Source organism: Meleagris gallopavo, chromosome 6 (assembly GCF_000146605.3).
Source record: "Meleagris gallopavo isolate NT-WF06-2002-E0010 breed Aviagen turkey brand Nicholas breeding stock chromosome 6, Turkey_5.1, whole genome shotgun sequence".
Classification (NCBI taxonomy): Eukaryota; Metazoa; Chordata; class Aves; order Galliformes; family Phasianidae; genus Meleagris; species Meleagris gallopavo.
Genome location: NC_015016.2, coordinates 24,202,814 through 24,220,766, shown reverse-complemented (window position 1 = coordinate 24,220,766; position 17,953 = coordinate 24,202,814). Strand labels below are relative to the sequence as shown.

Sequence of the window (17,953 nt, the reverse complement as noted above, 5' to 3'; positions counted from 1 at the left end):
AAAAATAGTGATTAGTAATTCAACTTTTCTAGTTTCAAACAAATATGTTTTTTGGCATATCTCACTCTTTCATAAATCTCTGATTTCTCTAGTCAGAAAGAAGAGTGCCAGGAAGCATGAGGGTCAGACAGAGACATTCCTCACCTTCTCCCTTGTCTTCCCACAGTTGCAGTTTCTGTAATTAAACATTGGGACTGATGCAGCAGATTAACTATTTGGGGAAAGGACAAAGCTGCTGTATCTTTCTTTACTTCTTCACTAAGGGTAAAGTTCATAGTAGAGCATGCTCATGAGCTATTATGCCTGGCCAGAGATGCCTCATGATGATCAAGCCCCAATGAAAGGCCAAGAGGCAGGACACTGCGGTCTGTTCACCCTGAAGAACAAAAAAACTTTTTTCCTATTTCCTAAAAGACTGTTTCAGTAACTCTGATGGAACAGTTTTTGTTCTGAGTGTAAGTGAAATACGTCCTGATGGGCTATGTTTTAATAATTGCACATGCTGCATTTTTTCTTTTAAGCAAGCAGCTTTACAAACAACAGGGAGAGTAGGGGAGGAGAACTCAGCTACTTGTAACTATTGTGAGACCTATATCCTATTTTTTAGCCTTTTATTTTCACAGAGCAACTGTGAAGGTAATGGAACACCAAGGAGCCTGGTATATGCACATTTTCCTTGGAAATCCTCTATCCAGCAGGAAACTACAATTGTATTTTTATTACAGACTTGAAAGATAAAATTTGAATTATGATATCCTTTATAGTAGTTCTACATTTGGCTCAGATATTTGTGTATTTAAGCAGAAGCATGATTTTTTGGGGGGGATTACAAAACTACAAAAATTTCTAAGCAGTTTATACTTGATTTCTTTCTACAGTATCCATCACACTGCCAACACTCAATATATAATCTTAATGATGTCTGTGGAAATAGCAGCAGCAATCTTTATTTCAAACTGCTTGAATTTATTTTATATTTTCCTATATTTTTAGCAACAGTGGGAAAAGCCCTTTAACATTGCTCTATTATCTTTCCTTTCAATTAGAGAAGCCCAGAAGATTCTGAGTCGTCTGAAGTTCCTCCAGGCAACAAAGTGATCAGCACAAAAAGTTAGTATCGATAAAAAGTCCAGACAAGCAATAGGAAAAGTTTTAAGACCTAAGATGGAATAGAAAGTGTGAAGCTGGCTTAGCTCTGTGTTTGCTGTGTGCTACATCACCACATCTGATGGTGCTTGGATACATAATTAAATCACTGCTTAAAGACCTTTACAACTGCCAACCCTGTAATTGTGAAGTTCATTAATCTTATGGTGTCTATGCTTTAGTGTTTGTTCATTCACTGTTGCAAGCTATTTTTTCTGAATCCCTTGCTTCAAAAGAAACATTCAAAAGTTAATATGAAACAGATTTTTATAATTGTAAACTTTGCTGGGGCCTTTATTCTGAAGGTAGTGAAATAACTGTATTTTGTTCTTTTTTTGGCTCACTACGTTAGTATAATTCTGCTTCCTTCTTCTCTTACATGGTAAAGCAATAGCCCCTTTGAACTAGAAATGATTTATTACATGTATGGAATTCTGCACTCAGGATGGCTCTCAGTTTTAGGATAAACTGTTTTCTTCAGAAAGCACTGAAGTAATTCTTGTCTTCTCTGTTTCAATGCTGTTTACTCCATAAAGCTCTGACTGTACTTGTGTAACCTTGTTGAATTTAGTGGTGTTGAAGTCATTCAACTGAGAGAAAAGCATTTTAATTTAAATCAATTTACTTACTATACTCAACCTTCCTTTTTATTGTTATCTCAAATCTCATGTGATAAGTTGCTTTGTTAAACAATTTTATTATCTTCTAGGTTTTGAGTATTCTTCTCTGTTCTTGTGGACTTCGTTTCCATTTGAAAACTGGATTTCCATTTTTTCAGTGTCACCTATCCAGCAGTACACAATCCAGTGCCAGTTTTACTGAAACTGTCTAGTCTATCTCTAGATGTTTCCATTCTGTTTGGGCATAACTCCCTGCTAGGCAGAAACAGATTCCTAGTGATCTGAATGTTATTAGTTGCCAAATGCTTAAAACAAAATTTGGTGTACTTTCTGATTAATATTCTTTGCTTCCATTTCTTCCTCACGGTTCAGTTTTACTTTTATATTAGGAACCAGTATGTGAAACTATTGTAGGGAAGGGAGTTGCTTTGTGGGTTTCTTGGTGGTGGTAGTGGTTTGGTTTGGCTTTTTTTCTTGAGAATACCTATTTTCAAAGCTTCTATTGTAACAGTTTTTTTTTTTTTCTAAGGAGCTCAAAGCATAAACATGCTGAGCTCAGTGTTAATTCCATCCTCAAATGGAATGGAATCTGACACCATAAGGCAGAAGCCTAACACCTCCAGAAAAGCATTTCAGGTAGTACTGTGAGAGGAGGCAGCCCCTTAGACAGGCAGTGAGTAACTCAGAAAGCAAGGAGATACTGGAAGCAAAAAAGACCTCTCCACTGGCCATCTCCTTCTCATACATCCACTCCCATTCTACCAACATCTTAAAAGATAAAACAGTACATTTTTTCTTTTGTAGATAAATGTTTCCTTTAAACTTGTATTCAAAGCCCAAAAAACTTGATCTCTGGTGAGAGTCCTGCACCTGTTAGCTTTATAAGGAAATTTATGGAATAGAATTTGCTATGAGTATCAATCCCCTTATTTCAGCAGATAAAATTATCAAAATAAAGGGAGGATTGTTCAAGAACAGGAGGCTTTTTAGAAATTGTTGTGGCAATTTGATAGTTAAGTTACAGTTGCAGCAGTGTAATGCAGCGAGACAATTGCTAGTAACTAAGGTGCTCTAAAATTGGCTAAAAGCAAAGAAATCATTCTGATTTGTTTATATATGCATCTTCTTAGCTTTCAGTCAAGTAAGTTCATGATGTTTACATTTGCAATTTCTCTATAATGTTAACCTGACTCCTATGTTATACTATAAACAACACACTGAAATGAGTTCCAGTAATTACGCTAAGTCTTTTTCAACAATCAGCTCCTTGCATAAAACAGACTAATAATGTCTCAGGGCAGGCCCTGATTTCGTCCTCACCGCTCCTTCTTACCAGTCACAACTTCAACGTAGTGAAACAATCTATTATTTCTATGTAACTCATGCTCTGCGCTATTGATTATAATCTGCACAGTGTTTAGAAAGAACTGTGCAAACTGGGGGCATCCATGTCTGGATCTGGAAGCTGGCAGAGAAATCTAACAGGTCTGCCAATTGTTCTGAACCTGCAAAGCTTCCAGGCAACTGGGGAGGATTTTCTGAATACATTGTTAGGCTTTTATGTGTGATGTGTTGGCTTCTTTATAATAGCCTGAAAGCTTCAGTTCTAGGCAGTTTTTATAAGGAAAACATCTCCCCCATTATTATAAAATGGTCACCTCCGGAACAGCATTACAGAGGTAAAACCTTGTGATAACAATATTCAGGAAGTTCTTCACAGCTCCCCAGACTGTCACATTATGTCTGTGTGGGATCAGAAACACTTGGGGAAAACATATATTGCTTAGGGCCCAGATCATGACATCGCTTCTCCAAGCATAAATACAACTCTTTGCAAAGCAAACTGTCCATTTGGCATAGAGGGAAGCTGTATGAGTATCCTGGGAGGACTTAGAAGGTCCTGCTAGCAAGATTATGGGTAAAATGGATTGTGGATTAACTTTGGGGAGCCTACAAAATTTGTTGCAAAGCCTCGACATTGAGCATAAATACTGGGCTCACTGCTACTCGAAGAGATGAAATCCCTCCCATAAGTCCACTCATCTGGGCTACAGACTAGATAGTGTCCAATTCTCTGCCTTGATATCAACACTTGTATCAGATCTAGTGCTTCTCTTCTCATGTCGAAAAGCCTTGCTAAATGTCCCAAGCATCAAATGCTCTGTTCACACTAAGTTCACTGAACAGAATGGTAAGGAAAAAGAGCTGCCTGCATCCATGAGTAGACAAGAGTACTATGAGCATAACTGCTATTAATTGATTGGAACAAAAGCTGGAAATGACGCTATAGCACTGCACTAATTGTGCTACTCCAGGGCTTATTGCCTTTTAGCTCTTTCTCTCTGCTTAATGCAATCTCATAAAGAGCATACCCTGAAAATATAACTCATTATTATGATGATGCTTTACAGCATTAAAATGATCAGCTCCATTACACTGAATATTTGACTTCATTGTAGCTGTACAATTCTGAGCATGATGGTGTAAAAATTCCTTCCTTTTAAGGGAAAGAATATAGGATGCAGGAAAACGAAAACTGTGAAAATTTCACCAACCAAAGCCAGGAAGGTACTTTCTGATATTTTAATCTCTGAGTGATTCTACAACTTGCTTTTTCATTTCAAGTATTTTGAAAGAAATGCTGTAATGGGGACAGAAGAGTTTAACACAATTGTCCTCTGGTTCCTTTGACTTTCTGTTATATGTCAATTCTACAAAAACAAACATTTCTGAAGTAGCAAAAATGATAATATCTGTTTGTGTTTGAATTTCTGGGCATTTTTGTTGCTTTTTTTTCTTCTTCTTTTCTTTTTTTTTTTTCCTAGATAACAGAATTAGCTTGTTAGCAATCATGGTTTTGGTGGGTGACAGTCTTCACAATTTTGCTGATGGCTTGGTAATTGGAGCAGCATTTTCATCCTCAACAGAAACAGGTGTGACAACGACTATTGCTATTTTATGCCATGAAATTCCTCATGAAATGGGTAAGAAATATATATATATTCCTGACTGGCTTTGTAGTTACAGATTTTCCAAAGAATGCTTTCCTGTATTATATTAGTGGGAACAGCTTATAGCGCCATCATTGATAGGGCAAAGAGAAATGGTTTCAAAATAAAGAAGGGGAGATTTAGATTGAGTATAAGGAAAAAGGCTTTTACAGTACCTGGTGAAGAAATGGAATAGGTTTCCCAGCGATGTGATGAATGTCCCATCCCTGGAGATGCTCGAGGTCAGGCTGGAGGGGGCTCTAAGCACCTGATTTAGTATAGGTGACCTTGTTCATGCAGGAGCATTGGACTAGATGATCTTTAGATGTCCCTTCCAACTCAAATGATTCCCTGATTCTATGATTAAAACCTGTTAAATGGATACATGTGGGATGAATATACGAAAAGGGTGTACTTCTCTGTTCCCTATGAAGGAGAAGTGGAGACGTCTTCCCTGTATGACTGGCTGCCAACTCATCTCACTTCTTCAGTTGTAAATTCTATCAGATCATAGTAGCTCTTTGTTCTCATTTTTATAAACAGAAGAAAACTGTAAACTGTGAGCAAGATCCATGTGTGTCAAATGGCATATCTGACACAATGGGCTATGAAAGAGTTTTAATATGCAACAGAGCCATTTAACAATGTATTCTTCAGGGTATTCTAATTCCTGGTACTAATCAAGACTAACAAGATAGTAAAGAAAGATATATGACCCATTTTACTAGCAGACATGGCTGCAAGATAGCTCTATTGAAAAATTTTCTCAATTATCTCCTTCTTGTAAATCTTTCAGTATGTCTGAAGCTGTTCCTGGCATTGCGTTGATGAACATATATACGCTGGCAAGTCCAAAATGAGAACTTTTGGATTCTGGTTTCTTTTTATTTTTAAATGACTGGAGGTTTCAAGTGCTGTATCTGTAGAAAACTTCTCTCCCTCAAAAAGTGGATAGATAATTCTTGTAGAACTGTTAACTCATGTTTGTATAGCACAGAAACTATGAAAGTACTGAACAGCTAACTCCAGAGATTTTCTTAATTCTGATGCAGTGGTGTGCAAGTTTGCTGATGATACGAAGTTGGGAGGATTGGCTGACACGCCTGAAGGCTGTGCTGCCATTCAGCGAGACCTGGACAGGCTGGAGAGCTGGGCAGTAAGAAACCTGATGAGGTTCAACAAAAGCAAGTGTAGGGTCTTACACCTAGGGAGGAATAATTGCATGCACCAATACAGGCTGGGGGATGAGCTGCTGGAGAGGAGCTCTGCAGAGAGGGACCTGGGCGTCCTGGTGGACAACAGGTTGGCCATGAGCCAGCAGTTTGCCCTCGTGGCCAAAAAGGCCAATGGCATTCTGGGGTGCATTAAGAAGAGCGTGTCCAGCAAGTCAAGGGAGGCAATCCTCTCCCTCTACTCTGCCCTGGTAAGGCCTCATCTGGAGTACTGTGTCCAGTTCTGGGCTCCCCAGTTCAAAAAGACAGGGATCTCTTGGAAAGAGTCCAGCGGAAGGCCACAAAGATGGTGAAGGGCCTGGAGCATCTCCCCTGTGAAGAAAGGCTAAGTGAACTGGGTCTGTTTAGCCTTGAGAAAAGAAGACTGAGAGGGGACCTGATCCAGGTTTATAAATATCTGAGGTGTGGCGGCCATAGCGGTGAGGCCAGTCTCTTTTCAGTGGTACGTGGAGACAGGACGAGGGGAAACGGACATAAGCTGCAGCATAGGAAGTTTTGCACGAATGTGCGTAAGAACTTCTTCACGGTGAGGGTGACGGAGCACTGGAACAGGCTGCCCAGGGAGGTTGTGGAGTCTCCTTCTCTGGAGATATTCAAGTCTCGCCTGGACGCCTACCTGTGCGACCTGGTGTAGGGAACCTGCTTTGGCAGGGGGGTTGGTCTCGATGATCTCTAGAGGTCCCTTCCAACCCCTACAATTCTGTGATTCTGTGATTCTGTGTCAAAGTGGTATTTCCAAATGTGTAGAGAGGAATTTTTAAAATCATTTGCTGTGGGCCTGTTAGGAAATCATTTATTTTAGAAAAAAAATCCACGATCATTTTCTCATGTACAATTTACTAAAGTCAATTAGGTTTGAAATCAGTTGAATTAAACTAAAATGGAATTGGATGTGCATAGGTTCTTCTGTACAACACTGAACACCCATGATTTTTAACCGGCAAGTTCCCATTCAAGGAAGATCTAGAAACTTGGGGAAAACATGCGACTTCCCTTTTGCATTTATCTGAGCTATAAATGTCACAGAACATCGAGAACTAACAGAAGTTACTCCTGTATATTCTATACTATCTTTAGGAACAGCTAAACAAATACAAGCTGTTTGGGGTGGTTGTTTTTCCACACAAGATGAGTATACAACCAATTTAATAGAAATCTAAGGGCAATCTTCCATCCTTCACTGTCTCCTTTGTACATTTATTATGAAAAATCTTACAAACACGTTTAGCCACTAACCATTTTTTGTTGTCTTTTTCTCTGTGCAGGAGATTTTGCTGTGCTACTGAGTACGGGCCTCCCCACGAAGATTGCAATTTTGATGAATTTTATAAGTGCACTAACGGCATTCTTAGGGCTTTATATTGGCCTTTCTGTGTCAACGGATCCATGCATTCAAAACTGGATTTTTACTGTTACAGCTGGAATGTTCTTGTATTTATCTTTAGCAGAAATGGTGAGAAATTCTGCCTATTATTATACTTTCCTTCTAACAGCCACATCATAGGTGAGTGTCAAATGAATGCAGGAGGATGAACTTGAAGGGAAAGGAATTTTGTAGGCTTCTTAGGAAGAGCGTGTCTTCTGCCCTGTATGTGTACAGAGCTTAGAAGGATGGTCTGGTTTTGTTTGGTGTCACTGTCACTATAGGTGTAATAGTAATAAAAGGGTGAAATAAAGCTGTAAAGAGGGTAACATACGAATAAGACACAGAGGACTTTTAGACAGGTTAACATTTTCAATAGAAGAATTAAAGATAACTGAAAATAACATACACATTTGAACATGCAGGACTTTTTAAAAATCTTGAATAACTTGATAACATTTTTCTTTTTGCTCCTTTTTCTCTGTATAGTCTTAATCCATTATTTCAACATGAATTTGCAGTTTGTGAGCTAAAATGTGAGATGTTTATCCTCTGCCCTCTCTGGCCTGCCTTTCTATCTCAGAGAGGTTTGCATGAGTTCCTAAGCAATTCGAAACCCATTAGATTGTCTCATAATTCCCATCATTTTTCATACTCCTAGTTCAATAGAAATGACCTAACTATAGAAAAAAATGTGAAAACACATTATGAGAGAGAGGTCTAAGGACTGCGGAAGAATGTTATGGAGTCATAACTCATGAAGGTGCCTCAAGATGCATCATTTATTGAAGAGGTGCCTAAATGTTACACTAATAAAAACACAGAACTTGATTACCTTTCCGGCTTACTATGATTCAAAATGTCATGCTTTTTAGCTAATGTATATTAATGTAAAGTTGTTTGCAAGCTTCTGAGCAAAGACTGGCCTTACTATGTCATTAGATCCAGAGGGGAAAAAAGGAGTTTTCTCTCTTTATGAATTTTTACTGTGCTTTTCTTAAGCCTGACTGTCTCTGTTCTGTTTACTACCAATCCCCACCTGGTGCCTATGATACAATTTGCCAGGTTCAAGAGTAATATTTGAAACCTGATATGCCATGTCATTATTATTACCTATTTAAAAATATGCTTGTAGTCCTTGACCTTAGACCTTGGGTGTATTTCAGTCAATTTTTTTCCTTCTATAATAGCAGTAATATGAACATAAAATGCTCCCAAGAGCTTATGAGGGAGCTGATGAAGGACTGTGGATGTATCAGCTGTCTGGATCAAGGTGGTAAATAACAGACAAGAATACTGTGTACCAAGCTGCATAGTTGCATCTTGTTCTGACAGAGAAATTTGGAAGTTATACTGCTTTCCTATTCAGTAGGCATGGTTTTAATAACATGGCTAAGGGCTTAGTCATATTTTTCCTGTAGTGCAGGATCAGAATCTATCAGGGATGAAACTCCTCTAACAATACCATGTTTTTAACTTGTTCTGACTCTATAACCACGATGTGAGTAGAAGAAGAGAGAAAGAGGAGAATCTTATATTTCTCTCACCTCCCTCTTATGAACAAGAGGCATTCCAACCAGTTTTTCTCTGCTTATGTCAAAAGAACTGCCATTGGGTTTTTGGAAGTGCAAGCACTGAATATCACAGGGAATTTATAGATCTGAAAAGTTTCAGGTGTTTGCATAGGCCAACTCAAAAGAAAATCTGCAGTGGTTTATATGTTTTTCAATTTTCTTCACAGGAGAAACTTCTATTCACTGTTGTGTTCTCATTCAAAAACAGCAATTATCAGGTTCCTGACAAAGGTGTACAAATACCTTATGGTGTGCAAAGCTATAATTTTAAGAATCTGTTTTCTGAGCCTTCACAATACTTCCTGTATTGGTTAAATATGGGACATGATGGAACAGCCGTGCTGATTTTTGCATTGAGGAACACTGAGGTATAGGAGATGGAGGCTCACTGACAGGACAGCACTGTGAGACTGCTGCGCCAGTAGAACATGCAAAATTATTTCTGTTCATCTGTATCTAAAAATGGTATTCTGGCTCCATTTACAAGCAGAGTAAACTAATTAATTAAAAACCTGGGGTGTAGGGCAAGGGATAAAATGATTTATAGCCTTCATCATTTTACCCAAGGAATTTTGCAAAATTTTATCTTCATAGATATCAGGGAGGACAGAAGGGAGGAGAATTTTGTCTTGTGACTGTATGCGCTATGAAATATTACATTGTAAATTGATGGCTTCAAGATATACATATAAGTCAAAATCTGTAACATCATGACTTTAGATGTTGTTTAATCAAAATTAAATCCCCTGAAAAGCACCTTTTATGAGCAATATAAAGAGATTTTTTTTGTGCCTGCCCTCTGCCTGGTTTTTATTTATATACAAAACAAAAAATACGTTCTGAACATTGATATGCTGTCAGTTCAGATTTTGATTTACATCAGAAGCGTTTGCATTTCCTCCAGCTTAAATATCTCTGATGACTGTTAAATATATATTAAACCTAATTACATGTGTTTTTAAGATGTGAATTTGTATCGTAATCTGAACTATTGCCTGGCTATTGCAAAAATTTAGGACTTCTGGATTATCCAGTTACTTTAATGCACACCTTTAAAGCAGAGGCAGATTTTTCACTATAAAGACTTCATTTGGGCCCATATCAGCTTCCAGAGGAGATGCTGCCCGTGGGAGGAGTCTTTGAGGGTGCAAGGAAAATGAGTGAATTCATTCCAACACAGGCTGTGAGTGGGGAAGGAAAGCAATATGATGGGAAGGTGTCTGGACAGCTCACTACTTTTTTTTTTTTCCAGATTTTATTTTGTTTTGAAGTTCACATGAAATAGACAAAATATTAAAAAGAGTTGTACCAGGCCATGGCTCTATTTCCAGAGGTGGGCATGAAAATATCAGCAGTCATTAGTATCACTCCTGGTGTCAGTAACACAAAACTGAGAACCTGAGCCTGAGGCATTATTTCTACAGATTTTATCAAGACATATATTTTGTTTAAAACTTTGATAAAAGAGATCATGTAGGGTGGAAGGTCAGAGTGTAAGTAACTTTTAATATGATTACAGACAGCTGCTGCTGCTTTACTTGATTTAAAACTTTCAGAGATAATTATTAAAGGTTGTTTTTTTTTTTCAGCATATTAAATAGATTCTGTTTTCTACTTATATGCTTACTAGAACCCAAGTAAGTAGGAGAGTTGCCAGTTATTTCAGTAGGAGCAGAATGACCCTATATATAGTACAGAAACAAAATAACTCAAACTAGTTGATTCCCACAAAAGGGAATCACTAATTTTCCTAAATAAGAATTTCCTGACAGACAGCTGCACAAAATTACTATTAACAAATTTTGGAATCTCGTCTATTCTCGCTGGTGCTAGTGAAAGAACAAAAACGGACAGAATTTTGTTAATCTTTTCACGGTCAAGATCTGTGTAGTTACAATGTACAGAACGTGCTACAGATTAGTAGTTGCATCCAGAAACCCAGTATTTTGAAAGCCTTTTTAAATGAAGTTTGCCTTGTTTTCCCATAAGACTTTTTCCCAGAGATGAATATATCTGGCTCTCATTCTGGTGTCTTATTCTTTTTTTAGCTTCCTGAAATGACTCATATTCAGACACGGCGACCCTGGTTGATGTTTCTTCTACAGAACCTCGGATTACTATTAGGCTGGCTTTGCCTCGTACTCTTGGCTATATATGAACAGAAAATTAAAATATAAGTTTTCTTTTGGAAATCTTGAAGTGCCACTTATGACAGTGGATAGTTGTTCAGTTTTGTCACGTCTGCCATAGCAATATATAAATTAAGTTTTCAGGATTTTTATATCTGAACAGTAGATAACTATGTCAATTAATTAACTTATTGTTCAGACCTTGGATTTTTTCTTGTAAACGTAAATGTTTAGAAATATGTTTTATTTGTTACTGAGTTTCCCAGATCCCCATGCTCAAACTCACAGGAGCTTCTGATTAGTTTTTATTGAGACTGTTCTGGTTGAATGCTCTCAATGATCACTGCCAGTCTGATCGAAGAAACGAATAAAGCACATTTAAATGCAATAAAGTGAACTAACCATAGTTGAATAATTCGAAGCAGGAAACTGTGTTGTCTCTTATGTAAGAAATAAATATATTTATACAAAACTAAAAAGTACAGCAAAACTAACTGTTAAATTGCATATAGCAATCTGTTTATAGTATCTGTCTTGTTCACTTTGCCAGCATAATGATCCTTGGTTGTCTTGCTGGTCCAGTGAGCAGGTAAAAATGAAAAGTTCTTGAACTAGAAATATGGTTTCTTTCCCTCAACATCCCTTCCAGTCTTCTCAAATCAAGAGAATCATCAAGCCAGATGTTGCTTTTAAGCCATCATTAATAAAAACCAGTAGTGCCTTCCAGCAATGCCCTCTTAGAGACTGACTTCAACTGCTTCTAACCTGAGGGTTTTTTTGATGTAATTAGTCCTCTTGGTTTCAAGAGAATTCTGCATAGGTTACAGATGACTCATTTAATTTTGCATTGCAGAGTCAACCCTGAAACTAATATAAAAATTCTGTTCTAATTCTGAGGTGCTGAGTGGCTTCCAGGCAGTACTGAGCAACCTTCATCACTGTGATGTCTATTACTTACACACTATGAATTACTGGCATAAGAAACACTCCCCTATCTAATTTATGTTTTTATGTGAGAATTGAAATGAATTCCTTCTTCCTGCTCTGATGAACTGTGAAAATAGGGACAGCAAGTTACAGAACAAACATATTTTCTTTATGCAAGTAAATGCATCTTTTTCTTCCTTGTTTTAATCTATCTTGAAAAAAGGCTCCCTTGTGATACTGTATGTCTGTCTTACAATGTGTTTACTTGACAGCTCCTACTGGAGGTACAATTATTTCTATATTACAGAGAAGATCATGCGTTATTCTGGAGCACGGTCAGTTCTCAGAGAGATATGCTACTTTATCATCAAAATCTAAAATGAAATATATTGTAAATCTTATGCAATAGCCTTGATTCATATAGCTGTGGATCCCTAGTCATCAACAGGCTACCTTTGGGAAAAATGCTGAAGATAATTGTAAAGGTTGTTATGCACCCATTTTCTGTGCCTGTACGTTAAGAGAATCTGTAGCAAATACTCCAGTGCACATCTAAGTGTATATTTACATACCTTCAAACACCTTGTCCTAAACAATTTATCCAAAGTCACACAGGAAGTTTCTAACTGACTGAGGAAATGAACCAAGTTGTTTAAAGTCTCAAAGTAAAATACTAACCTGTTTTATGTAGGTGTGCAAATGTTATGACTGCTTTTTCTGTTGGTTTAACTTTGAAGGCTGCCTAGTCAGCTGACAAGCCTTAGCTTCTCTTTTCAAAGTTTACATTTTTCAGGAGTTTGTGCTTGTTTTTATGAAGGTAAGATTTTTTTAAAAGCAGTTTTCTAGTATTTCATCTGATTGTATTGGCACTGATTCAATGACCTTCAGCTGTGACAGTCAATTCAAGCAATAGCAGGACACCACTGGACGTAAGCAAAATCTATTCCTGTATCAGATGGTGTAAATGAACATTGGAAACTTTTGTTATTTCAAAATGCAGAGCTACTGTAATTTGAATTCTTATAGGTGGCTTATGTTCACTACAACAGGAAAAAAGGTTACAAACATAAGCATGTTTTGGCAATATTGTGATATTCTGGAATTGTTTTCTATCATTAATGTGTCTGAAAACTGGCACTTAATTTCTGTCAGTGTGTTCTTTGAAGATGCATACAAGCAGAGGTTCACACTGAAAAAATTTGTGTACATACAGTGTTCGCGTCTCTTTGGAAAATACCATCTTTTGACTATGTATATATGTCAGATTTCTTGATCACATTTAACAAGTATATTCGTACAACTTCTGCTGTATGTGCAAACACATTGAACAGAATGCCTGTAACTTGTTTCTGCCACAAAGACAGTGTGCATCTGTATGAGAACCATTCAGTTACATTTTGTGGTGCTATTAACTCTGAATACCTGACATCTCACTAGTATACAGAAGTTTGAATTCTTGTGGCACCTACGAGAGAACTTTTGTCACTACCAAAACTGATCCCTCTGCTCTAATTCAGCAGCTTTACGATTGGATACTGAAGATGGAGAAATACCTGATGTAAAGCAAGACTAGGCTATATTTCATACAGGGTACTGGAAACTATTTCTATATATCACTGAACTGGAAAACTAAATCAGTTTAAATCAAAGAGATCCACCTGTAGGATTCATCTTTTTGCCAAATCCCAAGAAAAACAATTGAAGAACATGGGTTTATGAGAAGGTGGTGCAAAAGTATTCCTATGATGCATTCTCTTTTGTTTGTTTTAAATTCTGTAGAGTTTATTCATAGAGATTTCAAACAAGGCTCTATTTAAAGCCAGATATTTCTTTCTGTTCCTCCAAACCTAACAGCCAGAACATATTATGCCAATGTTTTCATTGAGTCAAATCCTGAGTAAGGGCTGCAGAACTTCATCACTTGCAGCTGCTAAATCATGGTTGGGTATCTTTCTAAGAGGTATGCAATTACTCAAACAGATGTTACGTGTTTGATGGAGAGATTACTTGGTGAAGTTTTACAGACTGTTGGGCAGTTCTGACTAGATAATCATAGTGTTCCTTTAAAACCCTAAAATATATCAATCTGTAGAAACAGGAATTTTTCTGAAAGAAGAGGGTTAGCATTTCTCTCTTTCATCTATCGTAGTTTTCTTGCACTCATATGATTAAAAAAACAAACAAACCAGAAAATATCTTGCTTTTTTACATATCTTGGTTTTTGACATACATAGAAAATGGGAGATAAAAGAAGAGGTTTAAAGAATTTTTTTGTTACAGTATCTTTTCCTGGAAGTTAAGTAGTAGAAAACCTCATAAAAAATAATTCTAATTTCAAACTACAAGGGTAAAAGTGTTGACTTTGTACCGCTTGTTTTGTATATGTTATGCATTACCCAGTGACTTTTAAGATAAATAGTACCTTCTTTGCAGCCAGCTATCCTAATGCCCTTAGAAAGTTTCTGGAGCTCATCTGCATGTTTTAAATACTGCCATCTATTCCATCCCTGTATTTTATGCTTTAAACATGAAGATGGCAATTCGCCAGTGAGGAAAAGAAAGGTCTTTTTTAATAAAAGAAAACATGGCTAGATTGGTATAACAACATACCCTTAGAAAACATACTTGTTTTTCTTTCACCTTGCATTGGAGAAAGCATATTATTATTGTAATAATTTATTAGCCTGCATTTAGAAACCAAAAACAGGTTTATGTCAAGCCAAGATTAAGGCTGATAATTTATAACAAAAGAATGATTTGTCAATGTTTTTAGCTTCTCTTGCTTTACTGTAACCTGTTGTCAAATCTTCCTTTCATCTTAAAAATTATCTGCCTTCTATTGTGTTTGCAGCCTTAGGAATGTGACTACAGAAAGTACAAGCAGTAGTTACACAATGGCTTTAACCAAAACAGAAAGTCATGGAATGTGTTTTACTAGAGCCACCTTCCTTTCCTTCCCTCAAAGGAGCAAAAAACCCATGTGCAGAGCCACTGCCGTGAATCATGCAGTACGAGCCTTCATCCTTTTATGTCTCTGATAAGAGGGCCTGCAAAGTGGGATACATGGCACAGCAGCCCAAAGTCAGTGCTAAGCTCCCTGGTGTGGGGGTAGGAGCACAGAGGGCTGTACAGAACACCCTAGTCTGTGGATAGGACACAGAGGGCTGGCTGCTTCCTGTGTGGAAATGGATGACAGGAGGCAGTGAGGGCCAGGTGGCTACAGAGCTCTCCCTGAGAGGCCTGTGTGCTGCTCCCACGTACTTCAGACCAGCACTTTAATGGCTGCAGTGCAAGGATGAAAGGTTTTATAGCTGCGGCGTCCTGTAGAAGCTCAGTTCAGGGCAAATTCCCAGACAGATCGTGTTGTCTTGGTTTTGGAGGTCAGGGATATCATAAAAGTAGTTTGGCTGATAACTCCATGAGTGCAGGCTCCTGCTGCGCACCCTGCAGCACCCCAGCATATGGGATGACCCACAGGAACATCATTTTCCTGCAGAGGAATCTCCCATGATGCTCTCATTAATAAAGGAGAAGGCCTCAACTCAGGGCTGGTGTGGAGATCTTGCCCCTTTATAGCACACCCATGTGCACACAAATGAGGCATGGTGTGGCAGTCCCTTCTTCTCAGAGTCTCAGGTCTGATGCACAGAGTGCTAAACATGGGACTACCTAGCAAAACAAATCTGCCTAGCAATCATCTACATGTTGGTCCAATATAGCACTGACCAGCAGTAATTCTGTGTGATATGTGTCAAAAATTTTTGTCCTATTGAAGATGACTTGGCAACTCTCCCTCATCCTTCTCCTAAAGTTGAGCAGAAACTTGCCTGGACTATCACGTGACAGAGAAAGGTAGGTATAAGGAATTGGACTAATCATTTACTGTGGTATATTCCAGGCTTAATTTAAGACCACAACAATTTCTGCACTCTTTCTGTGTCTGCTAATGTTGTGATAAAGGCACCAGGGCAATGCCTGTGCTGGTCTGCGGGGTACATAATGTGCAAGCAACGCCCATATCCCAGGCCTGGCAATGGTTTTAGAGTATTCTAGCTGTCTCTGCCCTTGCATGTCAGACATGGCATCCACTGTCACAAAAACTTGTTGGTTTGTCTGCCCTATCAGCTGCTTATCTCTGCTATGCAAATATCATAACCCATAAATCAGTCCTATAAAAGGACTTATTCTTCATCATCCACACTGATGAATGTTTGTTCAACACTGGAGCAGTATATTGCAACTACTTGTGACTTGTGAAGTTCAAAAAAGGCAACGCAGCATTGGAAATTTCACTAAGAACTACAGATGTAGAAATTATTACCTACGCCATAGTATCAGCAATTTGATTCTCCTCAGTTGAGAGAGACTGCTATGAGTACCAGGTGCAAACACAAGTTATTTTGTATCCATGCTGAACTGTTTTGGAATAGCTCTGGTGGTCTTGGGTGGTTTTATTCCTACCATCTGGTACTCTCTTCTGCTTTCAGTACTTCAAAAGTCATCTACATATTTCTGTGTAAATGTTTAGTCTTAGCTCTGGAGCAGGAGCAAACCTACTTTCCAGCTGCTGTTTCAATCCAAAAAGTGATGAGAATTTCATTTGTTAAATGTGCACACAGAAGTAATCTATATATATGATACAGCAGTTCAGCAGTAAATAGTTGTAATGACTAGAACATTTAGAAAAGCAGAACTGGACAGTATGCATCTGGTCATTTAATATGCCCAGGTCAGTATAGCAGCACTCAGAAAACTTGACATCCACAGATGAGCTAAAGACATGCATGCAATTTGTTCCCCAGGTGCTATTCACATGAGTCCAGTGATTATTAGAACAACTTTGTCATTCTCTTGGAGCTCATTGGTGACCATTTCTAATGGAACTTAGACAAGGCTTTAGAAGGAAAGATGCAGTGGAAAATAAGGCTTCTTTTATTTGGTTAAGAAATGAATACAAGTGGTGATACACTTTAAACTGCATAATGATTCATCATCCTGCACAAATGCAAAGCATCTCCTTTTCCACTTGGAGACAAACATGGCAAAATAGATACATACCAGAAAAGTCAGAACAAGGAAATGTCCAAGGAAGAAGTTCTTGTAGGTGACAGGGCAAATACAAGTAGAAACAATAAATGTGCAAAGTCAATCAGCTCGTCCTCCTTGTAGTTCATTCTCTTTGGCAAACATAAAAGCCGCGCAATTCACTGTGCATGTTAGTGGAAAATGTCATGTCTAAGAAGAAGAGTTTCAACACTGGAAATAGTTTAAATATTACAAAACAGATGACTTTTAATAACTCTTAAACTTGAGATATGCATTAAAAATATGATCCATATGTTCACAGCCATATATTTTGGAAAATACATATTCATAGTTGATGAAACCAGTATAATTTTATCTGCAGAATTTCAATTCCATCTCAAGTAATAAGAAAGAAACAAAGCTTATGAGACCATATTCTAACATTTCCCACTACCAGAAAACCTACTTTTTAATTTGGCTTGCAGCATTTGCAATTAGCAAGAATATGCCATTTTTCTAGAAACAGAGCAGCTGACTGTCTGGCATAGTGTTCTGTGGCATTATTAGGGAGCACTAAGAAAACAAGATTGTTGCAGTCTTTTCTAGTGCATAATGTTTTAATATGCCATAAAAGTTCTTAGGCTGGATGGCACTTAATTAACCCTCCATCTTCAGCATTGATTCTCCTTTACGGAGACATGTTTTTTTTAGAAATAATTCCAACATACTTCATTGAAGAGCAGTGATTTTTTATTTCTTTCCTTTTCTCTCCTCGCCTCCCATTTCAAAATATAAGCTCTACTATGTGCTAAATCTCAGTATTTGTGGACAAAATCTAATTTGTTAGAAGATTTTTTTCAAGGTATTTTATAATTATAGTGTATGTAAGACCATGGTCTTCATTATGGGGAAGTAAAATTGGAGCAAGATCAGTTCATACCCACTTT

At 37.7% G+C, this 17,953-nt stretch overlaps 1 protein-coding gene across 9 annotated transcripts in view; it reads left to right on the top strand.

The window, feature by feature from the left end:
- The window catches only part of SLC39A12 (solute carrier family 39 member 12), a 44,116-nt gene extending 30,097 nt beyond the window's left edge, over nucleotides 1-14,019 (top strand). For 7 of the 9 annotated variants that reach the window (XM_031553906.1, XM_010712630.3, XM_019616426.2 and 4 more), the window contains 4 exons: nucleotides 1,047-1,110; nucleotides 4,592-4,750; nucleotides 7,254-7,441; nucleotides 10,974-14,019. In XM_031553906.1, the coding sequence (XP_031409766.1) occupies nucleotides 1,047-1,110; nucleotides 4,592-4,750; nucleotides 7,254-7,441; nucleotides 10,974-11,102 (540 nt within the window). In that variant the 3' untranslated portion in view covers nucleotides 11,103-14,019. The remainder of the gene's footprint in view (nucleotides 1-1,046; nucleotides 1,111-4,591; nucleotides 4,751-7,253; nucleotides 7,442-10,973) is intronic. The other 2 variants (XM_031553907.1, XM_019616423.1) reach the window with 1 other exon arrangement.
- The last annotated feature ends 3,934 nt before the right edge of the window (nucleotides 14,020-17,953 follow it).